At 42.0% G+C, this 21038-nt stretch overlaps 2 protein-coding genes across 51 annotated transcripts in view; one reads left to right on the forward strand and one right to left on the reverse strand.

Annotated features, from left to right (window-relative positions):
• The window catches only part of LOC127045875 (5-beta-cholestane-3-alpha,7-alpha-diol 12-alpha-hydroxylase), a 331656-nt gene that overhangs the window by 145425 nt on the left and 165193 nt on the right, over nt 1-21038 (reverse strand). The window lies entirely within an intron of this gene.
• Nucleotides 1-21038, forward strand: part of OBSCN (obscurin, cytoskeletal calmodulin and titin-interacting RhoGEF) — a 301886-nt gene that overhangs the window by 134823 nt on the left and 146025 nt on the right. For 45 of the 50 annotated variants that reach the window (XM_050942340.1, XM_050942350.1, XM_050942329.1 and 42 more), the window contains 17 exons: nt 455-721; nt 2153-2416; nt 2985-3251; nt 3716-3979; nt 4964-5230; nt 6388-6654; nt 8056-8319; nt 9089-9355; nt 10691-10954; nt 11829-12092; nt 13195-13458; nt 13824-14087; nt 14741-15004; nt 15376-15639; nt 17655-17936; nt 18356-18619; nt 19598-19861. In XM_050942340.1, coding sequence (XP_050798297.1) covers nt 455-721; nt 2153-2416; nt 2985-3251; nt 3716-3979; nt 4964-5230; nt 6388-6654; nt 8056-8319; nt 9089-9355; nt 10691-10954; nt 11829-12092; nt 13195-13458; nt 13824-14087; nt 14741-15004; nt 15376-15639; nt 17655-17936; nt 18356-18619; nt 19598-19861 — 4521 coding nt within the window. The remainder of the gene's footprint in view (nt 1-454; nt 722-2152; nt 2417-2984; nt 3252-3715; nt 3980-4963; nt 5231-6387; nt 6655-8055; nt 8320-9088; nt 9356-10690; nt 10955-11828; nt 12093-13194; nt 13459-13823; nt 14088-14740; nt 15005-15375; nt 15640-17654; nt 17937-18355; nt 18620-19597; nt 19862-21038) is intronic. The other 5 variants (XM_050942320.1, XM_050942334.1, XM_050942333.1 and 2 more) reach the window with 5 other exon arrangements.

The following is a 21038-nucleotide window of genomic DNA, read 5'->3' on the forward strand; positions in this document are numbered from 1 at the left end:
CAGCTTGTGTGCCGACTTCGGCACCCATGCCATAGGTTGCCTAGCCCTGCACTAAAGTAATGTGGGTGATCTATCCCCTGTTCTCCAGTCCCAGCTTCTGGCACTTGGAAATGTAGGGACGCTTAGAGCGTAGAGGTACATCCGTGACCATCTTGGCTAATAGCCATTGATGGAACTATCTTCATCGAACTTATCTATTTCTTGTTTGAACCCAGATATACTTTTGGCCTTCACAACATCCCCTGGCAATGAGTTCCACAGTTTAACTATGCATTGTGCAAAGAAGTTCTTCCTTTTGTTTGTTTTATACAATTGTAAAGAATTTGCACTTGTTCCATACTGGCCATCTTTCTTGACTGGGATTGAAAGGGTAGACTATATCAGAGCATTGTCATATGGGCGTGGTGGAGATGGTCTGTACACTGTATTGATCATCTCTGGTTGTATATTTTAGCTCTGCCAGTCCTTTTTAAACAAAACCTGCAGAACACAGAAATGGAAGAGGGGAGCACTGTAGCTTTGCGCTGTGAGATCACTAAACCCGATGCCCGAGTGGTGTGGAAGAAGGGAGGAGCCATACTCCAGGAGAGTGCCAAATATGAGCTGAAGCAGAAGGGTTGTGTGGCAGAGCTGCTCATTCACAATGCAGAGCCGGAGGATGCTGGAAGATACACCTGTGATACTGGAGACCAGCAGACGACTGCTCAAGTCAAAATCCATGGTAGAAGTATTCATCGCTTTCTGTTATTGTTATTAATCATGTTTATTATGGTAGTGCCTAGGGACTGACTAAAATGGGCACCATTGTGCAAGCTGCTGAATGAACACAGAGGGGCAGATAGTCCCTGCCCCAAAGAGCTGAGAGTCTACATAGAGAGGACTGATGATGGGTTGGGAGTAAGGACATAATACGTAAGCAGAGCAATCAGTGGCAAACACTGTTAGTTCCATGATTTTTTGGGAGGGATGTGAGAGGTTAGTTGGCAGCATTAAAATACAAAGACAAGGAAGAGAGATGGAACATTGAAGGGAAGGGGATGGTTGGGCAAGGAAGGAAGGAGGAGAGTATGAGGAGCAGATGTGGCGTGATGCTGAGGTGAGAAGTCCATGAGAGAGGGCTAGAGCAAACCACCAGTCAGCGCAAGGCAGAAAAATGTCCAATCAAACCTGTAAAAAGTATTCTGATGACATCGCCAGTGTTCAAAGTCTTCGGCTTAAACAGCTTCTGCGGAGGCTCCTAAGAGTCCTAACAGGTTGAGTCTTTGGCTGGCTCCTCCCTGCAATTTCTCTCCCCAGAGCCACATGGCTGGAGGGAAGAGGGCCACTGCATGGGTCTTAGTGGCCCCAGGGCAGGGGGCCTCCCCTGCACAGTTCTGGATCCGGAGGTGGGATGGGGGGGGTCTAAGGGACAGGAAACCAAGGCTGGTCCTGATTTTCTGTTGTGTTCTCTAGGTAACCCTCCTATCAAGAAATATCAGCCAAATGACCTTTTATTGTCAACATAATATCTGCCAATGTCTTTGAAATAATTATTGCAGTAAAACCTCTTTTCTGCTCGGGAGTAAGGCACTTGTCCGAACTTGACAATCTAGCTGAAAGGCCTTGTGGGGCAAAATGTCTGATTTTAAAGAACAATTTTTTTGCAGGGAGTTAAAAAGCAGGTTCTTTGGCAGAGTAACTGCTTGGCAACCATTATTTTAAATTGTGTTTAATTCTTTTCCCCCCCTCAAAAAATGAATTGTGTGCTAATGTACATGCTAATTTATCAGCTCTGGAGACAGACCCCTCCATTTATCCAGGCTTTTCCTTAAGTGCCAGCTCACTTTCCCCTTTTATGTAGCCTTTCACCCATGCCGTCCTTGTCATAGAATCATAGAATCTCAGGGTTGGAAGAGACCTCAGGAGGTCATCTAGTCCAACCCCCTGCTCAAAGCAGGACCAATCCCCAACTAAATCATCCCAGCCAGGGCTTTGTCAAGCCTGACCTTAAAAACCTCTAAGGAAGGAGAAACCACCACCTTCAGTATCCTTATAAAGTCATGGCACTGAAAGAGAGTCATGAAACTGGTCCTTGTCTCAGTCTACTATGCCACGTACAGTGCAACCATATTATTTTGATGCATGTCATATAAATGCATGCTTCCTTCTTCAGCCCTGCCTGCACTCATCAAAGAAGAACTGAAGAACTTGGAAGCCACAGAAGGTGGAACAGCCACACTGCGCTGTGAGCTGAGCAAAGCTGCTCCAGTGGAGTGGAAGAAGGGGCCCAAGGGGCTCAGGCCAAGTGGCAAATACAGAATGAGACAAGAAGGCAGCATTGCTGAGCTGGTCATCCACGATGTAGATCTGAAGGATGCTGGAGATTACACATGTGTATTTGGAGATCAAAAAACCACAGCAGCCCTGAGAGTGAATGGTAAAAAGTCATAGAAAAATGACACTCCTGAGAGTTCCCCCACCCCTTTTACTATTTCCTAACAACATTTATCTGTGTCCTTCTCTATGTTCTTTTTTGCACATCGTGCTGTGGATCCTATGTCCATTTGTCCTCTACCCTGACAGAATTCAGTGCATGTGTGTGCAATATAAAGTCTTCTAAAGAATGCTAACCAGGCAAAGGACATGCACGTATATTTTACTGAATTAGTATTGACGCATGAGACCCCTTGAGCAATTATCAACCTCTCTGTTGAGGGGATTAAGTACAGTCAATCACTTCCATGATAATACAGTCAATCACTTCCTCTGTTGTCTGTCACAAAAGTCTTGCTTTACTGGGGACTTTGATTCCCAGAGAACAATCCACCTGAAAGCTATTGTTTCCAGCTAGACAAATGTCAGATCATGCTTGGTGTAAAAGTGTTGTGATGAGGCCCATGGAGTTAAAAAAAAAATTATGGTTCAGTCGTTGCCCAAGGAAAACACTTTGTAGTTCCAAGTTTGTGGCATTTGGATGAAATATTTGTTCGTTCTGCCTCCCTCAGCCCTACCCGTACGTTTCAAAAAGGAACTGAAGAACGAGGAAGTCACTGAGAGTGGAACAGCCACACTGCACTGTGAGCTGACCAAGGCTGTTGGGTCAGTTGAGTGGATGAAGGATCAAAAGGTGCTGAAACCAAGTGGCAAATACAGAATGAGGCAGGAAGGCCGCTTTGCTGAGTTGGTTATCCAAGACCTAGATTTGGCGGATGCAGGAGATTACACTTGCTTGTGTGGTGACCAGAAGACAACAGCTGCTCTAACAGTGAATGGTAAATGTGCCCAAAATTAAATAGGTTGTTTTATATTTATCTCCTCTATGGAACTCAAGAGGTTGGCATTCAGCATTCACACTGATCCATGGCAGCTCCTATGATCCCTTGTTCAGTGCAGTTTTGGAAAGAGGACTCATATCCTCATCTTTGTGGTGACACCGGGCCACCTTTATAAAGAACACTCCCCGTGTGGTATTGGTTTGCCACAGTCTAGTTATGTTTCCTCATTTCTTTTCCTTTTATTTGCGCAACTTATTCTCATCTTTATTGCTGCAAGCTGTCTCCATTCTAGGAATGATGCACATGTATTTAACTGTATATTTTGCTTAATTTCCTCCTTTTAGGGCTTTGAAATGTGTGATTGGAAAAAAATGTGTTATCACAATCTGATGTCCCACAAAAACACCCTACTCACTGAATTCTGGTTCTGATACAGTCTCTGTCTATATTGTGTTCTTCAGCCTTGCCTGCACTTTTCCAAGAAAAACTGAATAACAAGGAAGTTTCAGAGGGTGGGACAGTCACTCTGCACTGTAAATTGAGCAAGCCCGCCCCAGTGGAGTGGAAGAAGGGACAAAAGGCACTCAGACCAAGTGAAAAATTCAAAATAAGCCAGGAGGGTCCCTTTGCTGAACTGTTGATCCATAATCTGGATTTGACGGATGCTGGAGATTACACCTGTGTGTGTGGAGAACAGCAGACTACAGCTACCTTGACAGTGAATGGTAAAAAGAAACACGCAACATATATCCCAGATAAAACAATATAACTCTATAATTTCCTCCCTTTTCAGATTCCTTTTCCAATATAATGTTTTATCCTCACCTTCATTCCACCCACGGTATCCCTGAGTATTTAATTTCTTTTTCTTTCTTTGCGTTCTCCCTCTCTTTCCTCCCCTTGAGAGCTGCACGTAATTGCATTCATAGGCATTATATGTAAAAATATCAAAGGTAGTACAGACAACTAAATGTTTCTTTTCTCCAACTCAAATACAAATTCAGTCTAGTCTTTTGGTCTGTATATGTGGTTGTTTGAAAGTTTTTTCTTAGGGATCGGGTTACAAAATGGGACTATATTATCTCACTTCAAATTACTTGGAATGTTGGGGCTGTGTTTTTAAGGTGACCAGATTATGATGATCATCTTATGCCATTACACAGAGGATATTTTAGTGAAAATGATAATTTTTTTATGCTGTTGTAGATTCTATCACTTATTTTGAACTCTTTCTTGGCCCCTCTAAAATATTTTAGCTCTGCAAAAAGTTGACACCATGGTTTCTAGTTACGTTCCCTTCTAAAGAGTTCTGTTTTAGAGAGAACACAGACACTGTAATAAACCAGATACTAATCTGCATGGATATTACTTATGTCAAGGGAAAACATTTTGGGCTTGATATTGAAAAGTGGCCTCTGATTGTACGCCTGTGATTTTGCTGAGACAAATACTAACAGTTATGCAGCATTATGATATATAATCACCTGATTTTTATCAACAAATCAGATTGATAGATGTTGAAATGCTATAAAATAAGCCTCCACAATTGAGGGCACAAAATCAAAAGCCCAACTGAGACCTTTTAAAAAAATTCAGTCTTTGGGACAACAGTGACAACATTGACTTAGGTAACTAACAGAGGAGAGCATTCATAGTTCTGAGTTTCTCCGCTCTGATGCCCTTCTGTCCATATCACATTCATTCTGCAGTTCTGCCTACACTTTTCACCAAAGAACTGAAGAATCAAGAAGCTACAGAAGGCGAAAGTGCCATTCTGCACTGCGAGCTAAACAAGGTTGCTCCTACCGTGGAGTGGAAGAAGGGACACAAGACCCTCAAACTGAGCGACAAGTATAAAATGAGACGGGAAGGTGGTGTTGTTGAATTGATAATCCAAGATCTAGAAGTGACAGATGCTGGAAATTATACTTGTATGTGTGGAGACCAACAGACTATGGCATCTGTAACTGTAAATGGTAAAAGAAGAAGCAAAATAATTGTTTTTTCCCTCCATTGCTTTGGATAGACACACTCCTTTCCCAATGTAACCTACAGACCTTTTTCATTCCTCACAAAGGTCCTGATTCAAAGCTTATTGAAGTCAATGAAAAGCTGCTCATTGACTTCAGTCAGGTTTGGATCAAACTCTTACAGACACGCAAAAACAGTGAGAATAGACAAGAATCGGACAAACCCATAAGACTGGGACCCTGCATAGCTAGAACAGCTGCTGCCTTTCTGTTTCCAGGCCATTGTTTCTTCACTGGAGGTTTCTTTGTTGGAGTTATTGTTCTACTCATGCTCCCAATAAGCTGTTAGCTTAGAAAGACCTGTAGCCTGACTAATATTTAGGCTTTACAACAAACTGAAAAGTTACATCCCATTCCGTCCTTAAGAAACATTGTTTCTTTCCCTGTGCCCCAACTTTGAGACAGAAAAGTGATTACATACAGTCCGGTATGTAGAGGGCATTGCTGTAGAGTTCCCATGCTCTCACAAATAAAGTCAAAACTTTTCATGTGGAAAGTTTTCCCGCTGAAAAATATAGTTTTTGCTGAAACAGACATTTATTTTTATGAGGAAAAAGGTCAAATCAGGTAAAAAAAAATTTGTTTCCTTCAGGATATTGCTAAACAAAATTTCCCTTTTAAATTAACATTTCAAAATGAGACTTTATTTTGTTTTGACTTAGAATGGCATTTCATTTTGTGTAGAAATCTCAAGTTGAAACAAGAAAAAATTCATTTTGAAACTTCTCATGGAAAAACCAAAATGTTTCAACTAAAAAGTTTTGAATGAAAATTTTTTCATTTGAAATTTCACAGGGAAAAACATGGTTTTCTGACCTGCTCTTCTGATCCTTTTGTCCACTTCCTTCTGTAATGATTTGTGATGATAATGTGTGAGGCTTCTGCTCCTTTCTACAAATACTGAGTGCATTTCTGGGGGATAGGGGTTATCTGATTATCTATTTTTTTCTCATACTGATTATTTGAGAGCAGTGAAGCTGGTCTAATGACAGTTAATGGTCTGGTTCTGATAACTAAGGAGGAATTAACTGAAAAATGAGGGTAACATTTAGTTTTGACTTTTCTGATTTTTAAATCCAATTGTCCTTATTGCTGTCCTTCAGTCCTGCCCGCATTTTTCAAAGAGGGATTGAAGAATAAGGAAGCCTCAGAAGGTGCAACAGCCACTCTGCACTGTGAGCTGAGCAAAGTCCCTGTCCTAGTGGAGTGGAAGAAGGGGCAAAAACCACTCAAACCCAGTGAAAAGTACAGAATGCGACAGGAAGGTGCCATTGCAGAGCTGTTGATCCGTGACCTGGATGTAGAAGATACAGATGATTATACCTGTGTGTGTGGAGACCAGAAGACCTCTGCTATCTTGACAGTCCATGGTAAACAAAAATTCCACCTTACAAGAGAGAGATTCCAGAGAGCTTCACTCCCTTTGGAAATTCCCTTCCTGACCTGTTTTAGAGTTACTTTTCACCTTTCCTTTTTTTTGTTTCTGTAGTGCTGGTCTGTATTTCATTTCACCTCAACTTGTCTCTTGGTATTAAAATGGTCTTCCTTATTGTGAACTAAAGGGGGGTACAGATGCCTTCCTTTTCTAGATCCGTTTTGAGTCTTTACAGAGTAAAAACTTTATCTGTACTTAGTAAAGCCAACATTTTGTAGGCCCCTAAGAATGTACTCAGGCTTCTAAATAAAAATGGCCTAATTTTCAGAGGATTTGAATACTCACGACTCTCACTGAAGTCAATGGATTTCAGTGCCTAACTTGAGGAAACCATATTTGAAAATTTTGGCTTCTATTTGCTAATGGACTTTTTGGAGAAATCAGACTCTTGAGATTAAATGGTTCCCAATATTTCTTGGGGGTGACAGTGATATGTGCTAATGATGAAATTACAACATCTAATCGGATGCGTGCCAATGGCAATTTGATTGTTAGTTTTGCTGTCGTGAGCAGTGGTTCTGGAATTAGGGTATTGCTGTACCTCCTGGCTTGAAATTGTAATAACAAACACCAAATACATGGTTTCCATGATTTCCATCACCAGCACCCCCACTATAAAAATTGATCCAGCACCGCTGATGGTGAGTGATACAAAACAGTCTTAATTATGCTATCAGCAGTGTTAATTTACGTATAGTGCCGATCAGTGGGTGAATCTTAAGAGGTCCTGTTCAGTTTAGATAAGTCTCAACATTCAGATGCTTTTGAAATCCTAGTTTAACCTCTGAAGCACATCTACCTTCTGTCCCCTTTCCTTGCATTTTATTCCTTCCTTCTTTCTCCCAACCCAAATGCAGTCTTCTCTTTCACGCCAAGCCCACACTTCCTTTTCCCCACAAACTATCTTCTGCATAGTTGTTTATAGGCCCATCAAAAACCTTATTACTGGTGGTTTGAATACTTCTCACGAAAGATATCTTTGATACTGAACTGACAATTATCATGTTCTAGAAGTTGTGTCTTGATGCCGCACGTATGGTTAGGCTGCTAAATCAATATATAAAGAGACAAGGTGGGTAAGGTAATATTTTTTATTGGGCCAACTTCTGTTGGTGAGAGAGATTCTGTGTAAGATGGAAAGCATGTCTTTCTCAACTACAGAAATTGGTCCAATAGAAGGTATTACCTCACTCACCTTCTCTCTCTGATGTCCTGGGACTGTCATAGCTACAACAACACTGCATAAATCAAGATCTAGTAATTTAAAACAAAGGTGTAAATTAAAGTCTGAGTTTATGGATTTTGATGCACTTTCTGTCCCTATTACATCCCCCAGCCCTGCCTGCACTATTCAAAAAAGAACTCAAAAATGAGGAAGCCACAGAAAGTGGGACAGCTACTCTCCACTGTGAGTTGACCAAAGCTGCTCCAGTGGAGTGGATGAAGGATCAAAAGGTGCTCAAAGCTAGTGACAAATATAAATTGAGACTGAAGGATGCCATTGCTGAGCTGACAATCCATGACCTGGAGGAACAGGATGCTGGAGATTATACTTGTGTATGTGGAGACCAGAAAACCACTGCATCCTTGACAGTGCATGGTAAACAAAAAATAATATGGGATTTTCTACAATGTCATCTATGATTGCAACTAGGATCACAAACTGATCTTGATATCCTCTGTCATTTTATATTGCTACTGTATTTATAACAACCACTGTGAATTTTCTTCACTTAAATTCCATTATTTGGGTTTGGTATAACATTATGGAGGTTTTTTTGCTCCTTTTTGTCTTGTTAATAGAATTTGGGGGTAAATAATTAAGTCATGGCAAAATTACATGCAACAGTTTGAATTTTCCCCTTAATTCATTTCTTTAATCATATTACTGAGATTTCATTTATTTTTATAGGTAACTTGAGAGAAGATGAGTGGGAAACCAAGTGGCCCGTAATAGCTTGCAATTTTAAATAGTACATTGGATACGTTTTAAATGCTAACCTAATAACACCACAAGCAGACTAGGCGTACCTTCTTGAAAGTTCAGGGCAAGCTTTCTTCTATTATATATGTCAGACGATGACTCTCAGTCCTAAGCTGCTGCACCACAGCTGTTCTAACACTGAGCTTGACTGTCTCAGAGAACAGACTGCCAGCTTGGTCGTAATGTTCTGAATTTAGTGCACCGGAAAAATGTGAACCAGGGACTCAAATGAGACCCATGAAATCATTTTAATTTGGTTCTTAGATACTGTACGTTGTAACCCAAATTACTAGAGACTGAAGATTAATACACTAATCTACTGGAGCCACCCAGCTGCAGTTATTTCTTGAATTTTAATATAGTCTGTTCATCCTATGCTCCTCAGTCCTTCCTCCACGTTTTAAAAAAGAATTGAAGAATTTGGAAGCCAGAGAAGGTGAAGCAGCCATTCTGCACTGTGAGCTGACCAAGGTTGCTGCCCCCGTGGAATGGAAGAAGGGGCCCAAAGTGCTCAAACCAAGCGACAAATTTAGAATGAGACAGGAAGGCACCATTGCTGAGTTAGTGATCCATGATTTAGATCTGACAGATGCTGGAGATTATACATGCATGTATGGAGACCAAAAAACCACAGCTGCCTTAACAGTGAATGGTAAATAATATATCCCAAATTAAGTGCATAATTTTCTACTATCTGTTCTGTGAAAAATAATGGTATCATCAACTGGATTATAGCCCTGCTTTCAGCCTGCGATAATTTAGTCTGTATAACTAAAAAGTTAAAATCCATGTGCTGTAATTTTCTTAAATATTGCTGATGAATTTAGCAAAATTTTAGCTGAAATAGAAATAGACTTTTTGCATTGTTTGGACCAGATGTTGGTCATGCACTCATTGCAGAAATTTCCACAGAGAGTTGGGAAATACACCTCGATTTCAACTACAACTCCATCTGATTTTCATGTTCAATAGTAGGTGTTAAAACGGTAACATTAATTTTATCATGATAAATGTTATGATGTTACATTCCAAGAATGCGGAATATCATGATATAAGCCAACACCGTGATAATAGAAATATTTCCTTGTGAATTCTGAACACTTATTACATTTCCTTGGGAGGAAATATAATCATTGCTACTTTCACGGGGAGGTCAGTAATACGACATCCAGTGGCTAGTTGACCACATTGATATGTTAGTGAATTTGCACAAAGCACGAAAACCACCAACACTTAACAGGAGCACCATGTGAAGGTTGTTGTCTTGCTCTTTAAAACTCTCTCTAAATGGAAAATGAGGCAAACACCCGTATATGACTGTGGTCACCAGACACAAGCAATGGAGCACATCATGTCTCCTTTGTTCTTTTGCCACGGCCTTGAAGGACTTTCACCAGCTCACTGGTGCAGCCATGTGCTGGCAATCAAATCTAGATATAAATTTGTAATCGTTGCTCCCTACCCAAGCCATCTGAAAGAAGAAGAATTTCCTTGGGGAGGTACTGACAGTCATGTTATATTGAACTAGACATATTGCAAGGACACATCTAAATGAGAAGTGAGATGTCAGCCAGTGCTGTTTCATTTGTGGCCCTATTATTTTGTTTATTATTTGTATTACAATAGCTCCTAAAAACTTCAGTCAGGTTTAGAATAATTTGTTCTAGGCATGCTACAAATACAGTAAAAAGGAGGTCCCTGCCCTGAAGTGGATCTGAAAGATGAGGATGTTTCTCTAGCTGTTTCGTTCTGTGGGGCACCTTATAAAAGAGTGATCTGCCTTAGGATAGGGTCTTTTCCGAACCCCGCAACCCACCACTATGTGGTCCTCGGTTTGATGAATTCTGTTTCAGGGAAGAATTTGCAGACCACTGGTGGCCCATGGATCACAATTTGATAATCCTGTGGGTTAGTGTGTTCAAAGTCTGTGCCAGGTAGTTGCCATAATGTGACTGTTCATATACTCTGTCCATTCTGAACTCCTCAGCTCTGCCTGCACGTTTCAAGGAAGAAATGACAAATGAGGAAGCCACGGAAGGTGGGAGAGCCACTTTGCGCTGTCAGCTGACCAAGATTGCTTCGGTGGAGTGGAAAAAGAAGCATAAGGCGCTCGTACCAAGTGACAAATATACAATGAGGCAGGAAGGTGCCATTGCAGAACTAGTAATCCATGATTTAGAAGTCAAGGACTCTGGCGATTATACCTGTGTATGTGGAGACCAGAAGACAACTGCAGCTTTGACAGTGCACGGTAAAAAAAAAAAAAAAAACAATTGTTTTTTAACTGTGTGATTTTTCTACTATCCCCTTTGGAAAACTCAATACTGACAGCCACTGAGCTCCCATTCTCATCTTACTGTAATCAGACTCTTCTATAATAATTTTCCTTCTTTTCCCCCGATCTCCATCTAACTCACTGGAGCCCTACTTCTTGTACTTGCCCTTAACACCCTGTGTGTTTTTCTATTTCCCATCTAATCTGTGCATGCTTACACATGCTTACATTGTACTTCTGCTGGAAGGATTTCACTTACTTGCATTGTTTTTGTGTTGCTTGTTTCAGAATGAGCCAGGAGAGAAGGTCAGGCTGGAATTTTTATATTTCTTAAATGAGACGAGAGGTCTTAGGTTGTAATTTGTTAACATTTGGCTGACAATTTGAAGGGCTCAGGATAGTAACACTGCAAGCAGGAGCTGGTTCTCTGCAGTCTTTCTTACAATTCTAACTACATCCTGCATATTTGTCTACTTATTTGGCCCACATCACTGCAGTATCTGAGACATTATTCAGGTTTATCTGCATAATCTCCCTATCAGGTAGGGAAGTATTATCATCCTGCCCATGGGGCACTTGTCCAAGGTCACAAAGAAATTCTGGGCTTGAACCAGGAGCTGAATTCAGAGTTCCTGAATCTCTGTTCTTGCCTGACTCTCCTCCTTCTGTCGTCATCCTTACCAGTAAGACATTTTCTCTTCCAGTCTTGAGCCACTTAGGAGGTGGCCAATTCCATAATGAGTGGAAGAATGTTTAGGCATGGACAGAAGCTTGTGACCATCAACCTCGTTTTAATTTATTAGTCATCCCTGGAGGTTGTGAGAATGTTTCCTCACTCTTTGTTCCTCAGCCCTACCGGTACTTTTCCAAGAAGAATTAAGAAATGAAGAAGCCACAGAAGGTGGTGCAGCCACTCTGCGATGTGAGCTGAGCAAGGCTGCCCCAGTGGAGTGGAAGAAGGGACACAAGGTGCTCAAGCCAAGTGACAAATACAAAATGAGGCAGAAGGATACCACTGCAGAGCTGGAGATCCATAATCTAGATGACAATGATGCTGGTGATTATACCTGTGTGTGTGGAGATCAGCAGAGCACAGCTGTCTTGGCAGTACATGGTAATAACAAGTTTCATAATGAAGTTCATAATTTTCTAATAACTTTCATAATTTTCAGGTTCATCCAGTGGTTTCAAGCATCTGTCCTTGTGTAATCTGTCATTTCTGTGTTTTTTCCCTTAGTATATTTATTGCATATAGGAGTCATTGTCATTCATTTGTTTTTTGTTGAACCTCCCTCCCCAGTACCCCCAACTCCATAATACAATATCTGTGTGAACAGCCTGATCCAGTTACCACTCATTACGGAATAAGTGTGGGATCAGGCCATGTGATGGGTGCTCTGCTCACTACAGGTGGGTCTCTCTCTTGGCCGTTCTGGGGACTAGCTCTGCACTGCCCATGCTTCTTCCTGTGGATGCACTCTGTTTCTCCCTCTGTGGTCCCTCTCTGACTCCAGGAACTGCAGCCTCTGCTTTGTGACTCAGCTGCCCGGCCAGCTCAGTGGGTGGTTTTCCCTTCTGGGGATGTGTATCAAAGTCCCTGCTCGCCAGCAATCTCAGGCAGTCCTCCCATTCTCTGCCCCAGGTGTCACTCCCTCAGTGGCTGGTAAGGGGATCCCGAGCCCACCCTCTACTCCAGGTTCCAGCTCAGGGACCTTCTAAGCAGCAGCCAAGATGTGATTCCTTCCTGCATCTTGCTGCCTTTCTCTGCACCTCTTCCTTTCCTCCTGGCCCTCCTCACTCCTCTGGGTTTGCCAGCCTCTCAACTCCTTCCTCCCAGGGAGTAACCAGCAGGTATTTGTCTCCCCCCCAACACACCTCCCTGCAGACTACCTCCCTGCAGCCCCCTCTGCGTCCAAGTTCCTGTCTTTCTATAAGTCCCGCCCATTCCCACACAGTTGAGTTTCCCCTAATTAGGGCTTTCCTCCCAGGCCTAATTTTCCCAGATTGCAGCCTAATTGGCTGATTGGTCCCACCTGGCCCAATTCAGCTATGCAGTGCCAGTGTGGGGAGTCCTCCCCATCACACGCCCGAAGACATTTTCTACTTTTATCCCCTTCTTCTAGCCTATGACGTTTTCTATGTCCCCTTCTTCCATCTATTCTCTGGTGGTTGTGCTCAGAGCTCCATTTTAATGCTCTGTCTTTTACATCCTCCAGCTCTGCCGGCTCTCATCAAAGAAGAACTGAAGAACGAGGAAGTTAGAGAAGGTGGTACAGCCACTCTGCGCTGTGCACTGACCAAAGCCGCTCAAGTAGAGTGGATGAAAGGGGACAGTTTGCTCAAAGCGAGTGACAAATACAAAATGAGACAGGAGGGTGCTGTTGTTAAACTGGTTATCCATGATGTAGAACTGAAGGATGCTGGAGATTATACCTGTGTATGTGAAGACCAGAAGACAACTGCTGGCTTGATAGTGCATGGTAAAACAAAAAATCAAAATTCAATTGCATACCACTCCATCTACTATTCATTGTGCCTGCATCTATGTCTGGAGCTTTTTTTTTTTTAGTTGTTAATTGTTTATATGTATTTATAATTTTTTGTTACTTTGCTCTTTATTGCTTGTCTTATTCCTTGGAATTCTGCTGGGTGCATTAATAGTCCTGAAATACAGTGTGAGGAAAGGAAGCTGATTGCAACCCAAAGAGTTCTTAGCTTCCTTTGTTCATGCTGTTTTTCTTGCTTTCTCCTTACAATGTAATTTTTTTCCATTTTCCCCCAATCACACCAGCCATCTGGCACTTACAATGTTTAATGCGCTGTCCATCCATTCTGTGATCCTCAGCTCTGCCTGCACTTTTCAAAGAAGAACTGAAGAACTTGGAAGTCACAGAAGGCAGAACCGCCACTCTGCACTGTGAGCTGAACAAGCCTGCTTCAGTGGAGTGGAAGAAAGGGCACAAGATACTCAAGGCGAGTGAAAAATACAGCATAAGGCAGGATAGTGTCACTGCTGAGCTGGAGATCCATGATCTAGGTCTGCAGGATGCAGGAGATTACACATGCATGTGTGGCGACCAGCAGACCACAGCTGCGTTGATAGTAAATGGTAAATAATATATTCCAAATTAATGCTTAATACTCTACCCTTTGTTCCTATGAAACTCATGATTGTTCCACAGAAGATTCACCTAATTCTCTTTGGCTCTTATTCATTTCTGTATATCTGAAAAAGGAGAACTTCCTGTTTCCATATGACAGATGGTAAATTAAAAAAAAATATTCTATGTTAGTGATCATCCAATGTGGAGACTGGCTGGATTGAATGTAGATGTGGAGCAGGGCACATATTATATACGTTTCCTCACACACTTTTTATAGTCCACCTCAAACCAAGCTGATCCATTGTATGTTGAGCTTCCTCCGTGCCGTGATTGTCAAATGAATTTTATTATCTGGGGTGTAACGATATTGACCACAATCTGAATGGCCAGAGTGAAATCCCAAAACTAACCAGATTTGATCCTAAATTATGAGAGGTGAAAGGCTTCAGCATTAGAACATGATACTAGCCACTTATAGGGTGACCAGATGTCCCGATTTTGTAAGGACAGTCCTGATTTTTGGGTCTTTTTCTTATATAGGCTCCTATTACTCCCCACCCCTCATCCTGATTTTTCACATTTGCTGCCTGGTCACCCTAGCCACTTACCACAGACTTTTCAGTTTTAATGCATTGTCTGTTTACCTCATATTCCCCAGCCCTGCCTGTACTTTTCAAGCAAGAACTAAAGAACGAGGAAGTTACAGAAGGTGGATCAGTCACTCTGCACTGTGAACTAAGCAAAGCTGCTCCTGTGGAGTGGAAAATAGGGCACAATGTGCTCAAAACAAGTGACAAATATAAAATGAGGCAGCAGGGTGCCATTGCAGAGTTGGTTATCCATGATGTAGAACTGAAGGATGCTAGAGATTATACCTGTGTGTCTGGGGATCAGAAGACAACAGCTGCTTTAACAGTACATGGTAAAAAAAACACCCTATCAATATTCAGTACTAATATGAATACTAATTTTCTAGTATCACTCCTGAAACTCAAACTATCTGCCACTGGAATCATGTAATGAGCTTGATATTAATTTGCCATTTCTCTGTTGCTTCTTCCATCCTCTCTACTATTCATTTCTTTATACGGGACAATACTTTGGGTCAGAATTCCTGGGCATTGCCGATCCACTCCTCAAAGAGGAGAAAGTAAAGGAAGTTCCTTTCAGTTTTTCTCAAGCGCTTTCATTTTGTGTATTTTTCTCATTTTCCTCCACCTCCATTTCATCAGCTGACCCCAGCCCCTAGGGATACTTCCATAAGTGTTAACATCTGGTCTATTGTGTCCTCAGCTCTGCCCGCACATTTCAAAGAAGAATTGAGGAACAAGGAAGTGACAGAAGGTGAGGCTGCCACTCTGCGCTGTGAACTGACCAAAGCTGCTCAGGTGGAGTGGAAGAAAGGGCACAAGGTGCTCAAAGCAAGTGAGAAATACAAAATGAGACAAGAAGGTGCCATGGCAGAGCTGGTGATCCACAATCTGGAGGTGAAGGATACTGATGATTATACCTGTGTGTGTGGAGACCAGCAGACCACAGCTACCTTAACAGTAAATGGTAAAAATTAACTGTCAGCTAATACACTCTCAGTGCTTATTCTGTTTTATTCTGCTGCCTCCTTAGAAACAAATTTGGAAATGAATCTTTGCTCTGGGTTCACATTTGCTTTATCTGTTGTACTTCTGTCCACCTCATTCATTGCAACTCCTATTGTTTGGAATAATGTTCCTTGGCTCAGAAGAAATGGAGGCTATTTATACAAAAAGATCCCATCCTATCCCATCATGCTTTATCTGACTCATCCTAATGCTCTTTGTCCTTCCCTGAAGCATGGATTTTTCCTTTCTTCCGACTCCTCTTTTTCTGGGCAGTGATCTTTTCCTGTCATCCTTCCCTAGTTAACATTCATTGTGCATGAGGCAGGGTTGTCTGAAATTTTCGTCATAGGAATTAGTCTTGCACTAGAGCTTTGTTCCTGTAGCCATTGTTTGTGTCTCTTTTGGATGTTTTTATTTTGGGTTATGATTTCTCAGGAGATAAGTGAGAAGCCAAAATTCTCTGGTCATCTTTTAGGGGCTTTCCCATGCACCTCGTTTAAAACCAGAAGTGTATGATTTATGTTTTACTGTCTAGTTGCTTTCATTATTTTAGCTTGTAAGTGGTCTGAAAACTTATCGGTGTGCCAGCCTCCAAGAGATCGTGTCCATATAGGTAGAATAAGATTATATCTAGCAGTGTAAATTGTCAATTCCATTAACATAGGCACAACATCTCATTTGTAATGCTCAGATACTAGCCCATGTAATTAATTGGAAATAATAGTCATTAACATGTTATGAGACATTGTTTAGAGGAGACTGTTATCTTTAGAAGGTTGGTGAGACATATCAAGGCAGATATCTGAAGAGGGTCATGAGGAATGCGTAAACAGAGAAATCATATCCTGGGGAAGGAGGACAAGTTAGGGTTCAAAGTTCTGTGGAGTTTTGATCACTTCTCTGCTCATGGTGAGTTCATCGGCCCTGATTGCATTTTTAAAAGAAGAACTAAAGAATTAAGAGAAAACCAAAGCAAGGAACCATACCTCACATTAAGCTGACCAAGGCGGCTCTAGTGGAGTGGAAAAAAGGGGCAGAAGGAATTGAAAGCAAGCAGGGTGGCTCTACACATTTCGCCGCCCCAAGCATGGCGGCATGCTGTGGGGGGCGCTCTGCCAGTCGCCAGTCCCATGGCTCCGGTGGACCTCCCGCAGGCGTGCCTGTGGAGGGTCCACTGGTCCCGTGGCTCCACTGAAGCCGCGGGACCAGCAGACCCTCCGCAGGCACACCTGCAGGAGGTCCACCAGAGCCGTGGGACCAGTGGACCCTCCGCAGGCATGCCGCCAAATGCAGCCTGCCTGCCGCCCTCCCAGCGACCGGCAGAGCGCCCCCCGCGGCATGCCCCCCAAGCATGTGCTTGGCGTTCTGGGGCCTGGAGCCGCCCCTGAAGCAAGTGAGAAATACAAAATAAGACAGAAGGAGGCCATTAAGAGAGCTAATTATCTTGGATCTAGGTGGAGGATACTAAAGATTATGGTCTTAATGTCTCCCCCCACCCCCGACGTGAAAGATAGGTCCAACAATGGTTCTTAGCCAAGATTTTCAGGGATGCAACCTCCTATTCTGAGTGTCCCAGCCACTGATTGCCAGAAGCTGGGAGCAGACGACAGAGGGATGGATCACTTGATCTTTTTTGTCGATTCCCCCTTAAGCACCTGCAGTGGCCACTGCTGGAAGACAGGATACTGGGCTGACCCAGTATGGCTGTTCTTAACATTATGTAAGTCAGGAGTAAATCTGCTGAGGTCAGTTATGTTTCACAAGTGTAAAACCAGACTAAACAATACAAGAATTCAGACATACATTTCAACTGGGATATAATATCACTTTTCACTTCTCTGCTGTTTCTCCTCCATTCTTCTCAAGCTCTGTCCTCCTTCATTCTTTTCTGATTTCCCCTCCACCTCCTGTTTTTCAACTACAGCAGCTAATTGCCATCAGTCTGTAACACACTGTATATATTGCATCCTTCAGCTCTGCCTCCATCTTTCAAAGAAGAAATGTGCAGTGAGGAAGCCACAGAAGGTGGAACAGCCACTCTGCACTGTGAGCTGACCAAGGTCGCTGCCCCAGTGGAGTGGAAGAAGGGGCACAAAGTGCTCAGACCGAATGACAAGTACACAATGAGACAGGAAGGTTGCATTGTGGAGCTGGTGGTCCATGGTTTAGACCTGAAGGATGCTGGAGATTACACCTGTGTGTGTGGAGACCAGAAGACCACAGCTGCCTTAACAGTGCATGGTAAAATAAATAGATGTGAGACATTACATGTATGCGTTTTGGTTTACTGTCTTATTTATGACAGCAGTATTATTCCATGGCAAGCTCTTCCTTAGCTGGATTTTATGAACTTGTTGTGTTCTTTTCCCATGCTTTCAATTTGTCTTTTTTCATGCCCTTGCAATTTGCTTGTATTACTCTTCCTATGGTTTATAATGGGGAAAATAATTGTGTATATGCAAATGTTCTCAGCTACCTTTCCTGCTTCCATTTTACTTTATATCCTTCTTAAGGTCCTTGTCCAATGCCCACTGAAGCCAATGGGTGGCTTTCCATTGCATTCTATGGACATTGGACCAGGTCTTCACACTGTAGGATTCAATTTTCTCCCCAACACACCAGCCAGCTGCCAGTGTGAACTTTCATGCACTCTCCACTCATTTTGTATTCTTCAGCCCTGCCTCCACTATTCAAAGAAGAACTGAAGAGCTTGGAAGCTACAGAAAATGGAGCAGCGACTCTGCGCTGTAAGCTGACCAAGGCTGCTCCAGTGGAGTGGAAGAAAGGGCACAAAGTGCTCAAAGTCAGTGAGAAATACAAAATGAGACAAGAAGGTGCCATTGCAGAGCTGGCTATCTGCAATCTGGAGCTGAAGGACAGTGGAGATTATACGTGTGTGTGTGGAGACCAGCAGACCACAGCTACCTTAACAGTAAATGGTAAAAATAAACTGTCAGCTAATACACTCTCAGTGCTTATTCTGTTCTATTCTACTGCCTCCTTAAAAACAAAATTGGAAATAAATCCTTGCTCTGTGTTCACATTTCCTTAATCTGTTTTACTACTCTCCGCCTCATTCACTGCAACTTCTTTTGTGTGGAATAACGTTCCCTGGCTCTGAAGACATGGAGGCTGTTTATACAAAAGGATCCTATCCTATCCTATCCTATCCTATCCCATTGTGCTTTATCCAACCACATCCCAATGCTCCCTGGCCTTCCCTGAAGCATGGATTTTTCCTTTCTTCCAACTCTAGGCCTTGTTCTTTTCCTGTTCTCCTTCCCTAGTTAACATTTGTTATGCACGAGGCAGGTTTGGCTGAAATTTGCACCAGAGTTTTGTTCCTATAGACATTGCTTGTGTCTCCTATGGATGTTTTTACTTTGGGGTTATGGTTTCTGAGGAGATAAATGAAAAACCAACATTCTCTGGTCATGTTTTAGAGGCTTTCCTGTGCACCTCAATTTAAAACCGGAAGTGTGTGATTTATGTTTTGCTGTCTAGTTGCTTTCATTATTTTAGCTTGTAAGTGGTCTGAAAACTTGTCGATGTGCCAGCCTCCAAGAGATCATGTCTATATAGGTAGAATAAGATTAATAAGCAGCGTAAATTGTCAATTCCATTGACGTAGGCATGAGATCTCATTTATAATGTTCTTGTGAGAGGTGAGGTACTGACAATAACTGGAGCCTGGAACCTCAAAGCCATCTTATTCGTCATGGACAGTAAGTAGAAACATGGTCAAACAGTACCAGGAGTTGTTTTCTTTTAAGGATTGGTGTGTCAGTCATATCGAAGCAGATGTTAGAACAAGATAAATGAGAAATTCTGAATGGAAATATCATGAGAAAAGAAGAGAAATTAGGGTTCAAACTCTGGAATTTTGATGCCCACTCTGTCTGTGTTGCATCCCTCAGCCTTGCCAGCACTTTTTAAAGAAGAACTAAAGAGTGAGGAAGGTAAAGAAGGTGGAAATGCCACTCTGCACTGTGAGCTGACCAAGGCTGTTCCAGTGGAGTGGAAGAAAGGGCATGAGGTACTCAAACCAAGTGAGAAATACAAAATGAGGCTGGAAGGTGCCATTGCAGAGCTGGTTATCCATGATCTAGATGAGAAGGATACAGGAGATTATACTTGTGTGTGTGGAGAACAACAGACCACGGCTGCTTTAACAGTACATGGTAATAATATTTTGTCATGAACTATGTTTAATTTTTCTTATCAGCTGCATCCTTGGTAGGAAAACTTGGCTCTGTGTCCACATTTCCTTTATCTGTCTTGTCTGCTTCATTCACTGCAGCTCCATTTTTTTAGGATAACATTCCTTAGCTTTGATAAACTGGAGGCTACCTGTATAGAAAAATCTCATTCTGCATCCTCATGTACTGTCTAACACATCCAATTTCTGCCTTTTGCTTTCCCAAAACACAACTCTGACAATTCTGCTATCTTCCTTTTCTGGCATTTTCTTTTCCCGTCTGTCTACTATTTGTATAGGGAAATAAATACTACTCAGATCACAAGAATAATTTAGTCAAAACTTCCTCTGTAAGAATTAGTTTTGCACTAGGGTTCTGTTCCTGCAGCCATTGTCCATTCAGATGGCTTTGCTTTGGAGTCTGATTTTCTGAGGTGATGATGATTTCTTGATTTAAACTTGTTTTGTTTTCACACTGATATAAAAATCACAGTTGAAGTCAGTACCTCAGTTTCAAACTAGTTTAAGTGGGAAATACATCACATCTAAGGAAATTAGACTTAGGCTCATAATTTGGACTTGAGATTCAAATTTGAGATTTTGGTCTGACCCAACCTTTACATTTTAATGTTGTTTTCTTTTCCAATTTGAGACTGTGCAGGTACGACTTGAAAGCTGAGATACTAGCCTATGTAGTTAATCAGGAACAATAGTCATGAAAATGTTATCAGACATTGTTTAGAGGAGATTGTTAGATTTAGAGGGTGGTTGAGATGTATCAAGACAGATATCCAAAGAAGATAAATGAGGAATGCATAAGCAGAAAAATCATATCCTGGGGAAGGACGACAAGTTAGGGTTCAAAGTTCTGTGGAGTTTTGATCACTTCTCTGCTCATGGTGAGCTCATCAGCCCTGACTGCATTTTTAAAAGAAGAACTAAAGAATGAAGAGAAAACCAAAGCAAGGAACCATGCCTCACAGTCAACTAACCAAGGCAGCTCTAGTGGAGTGGGAAAAGGGGGCAGAAGGAATTGAAAGCAAGTGAGAAATACAAAATGAGACAGAAGGAGGCCATTAAGAGAGCTAATTATCTTGGATCTAGGTGGAGGATACTAAAGATTATGGTCTTAATGTCCCCCCACCTCGACATGAAAGATA

The sequence above is a fragment of the Gopherus flavomarginatus genome, chromosome 2, assembly GCF_025201925.1.
Source record: "Gopherus flavomarginatus isolate rGopFla2 chromosome 2, rGopFla2.mat.asm, whole genome shotgun sequence".
NCBI lineage: Eukaryota > Metazoa > Chordata > Testudines > Testudinidae > Gopherus > Gopherus flavomarginatus.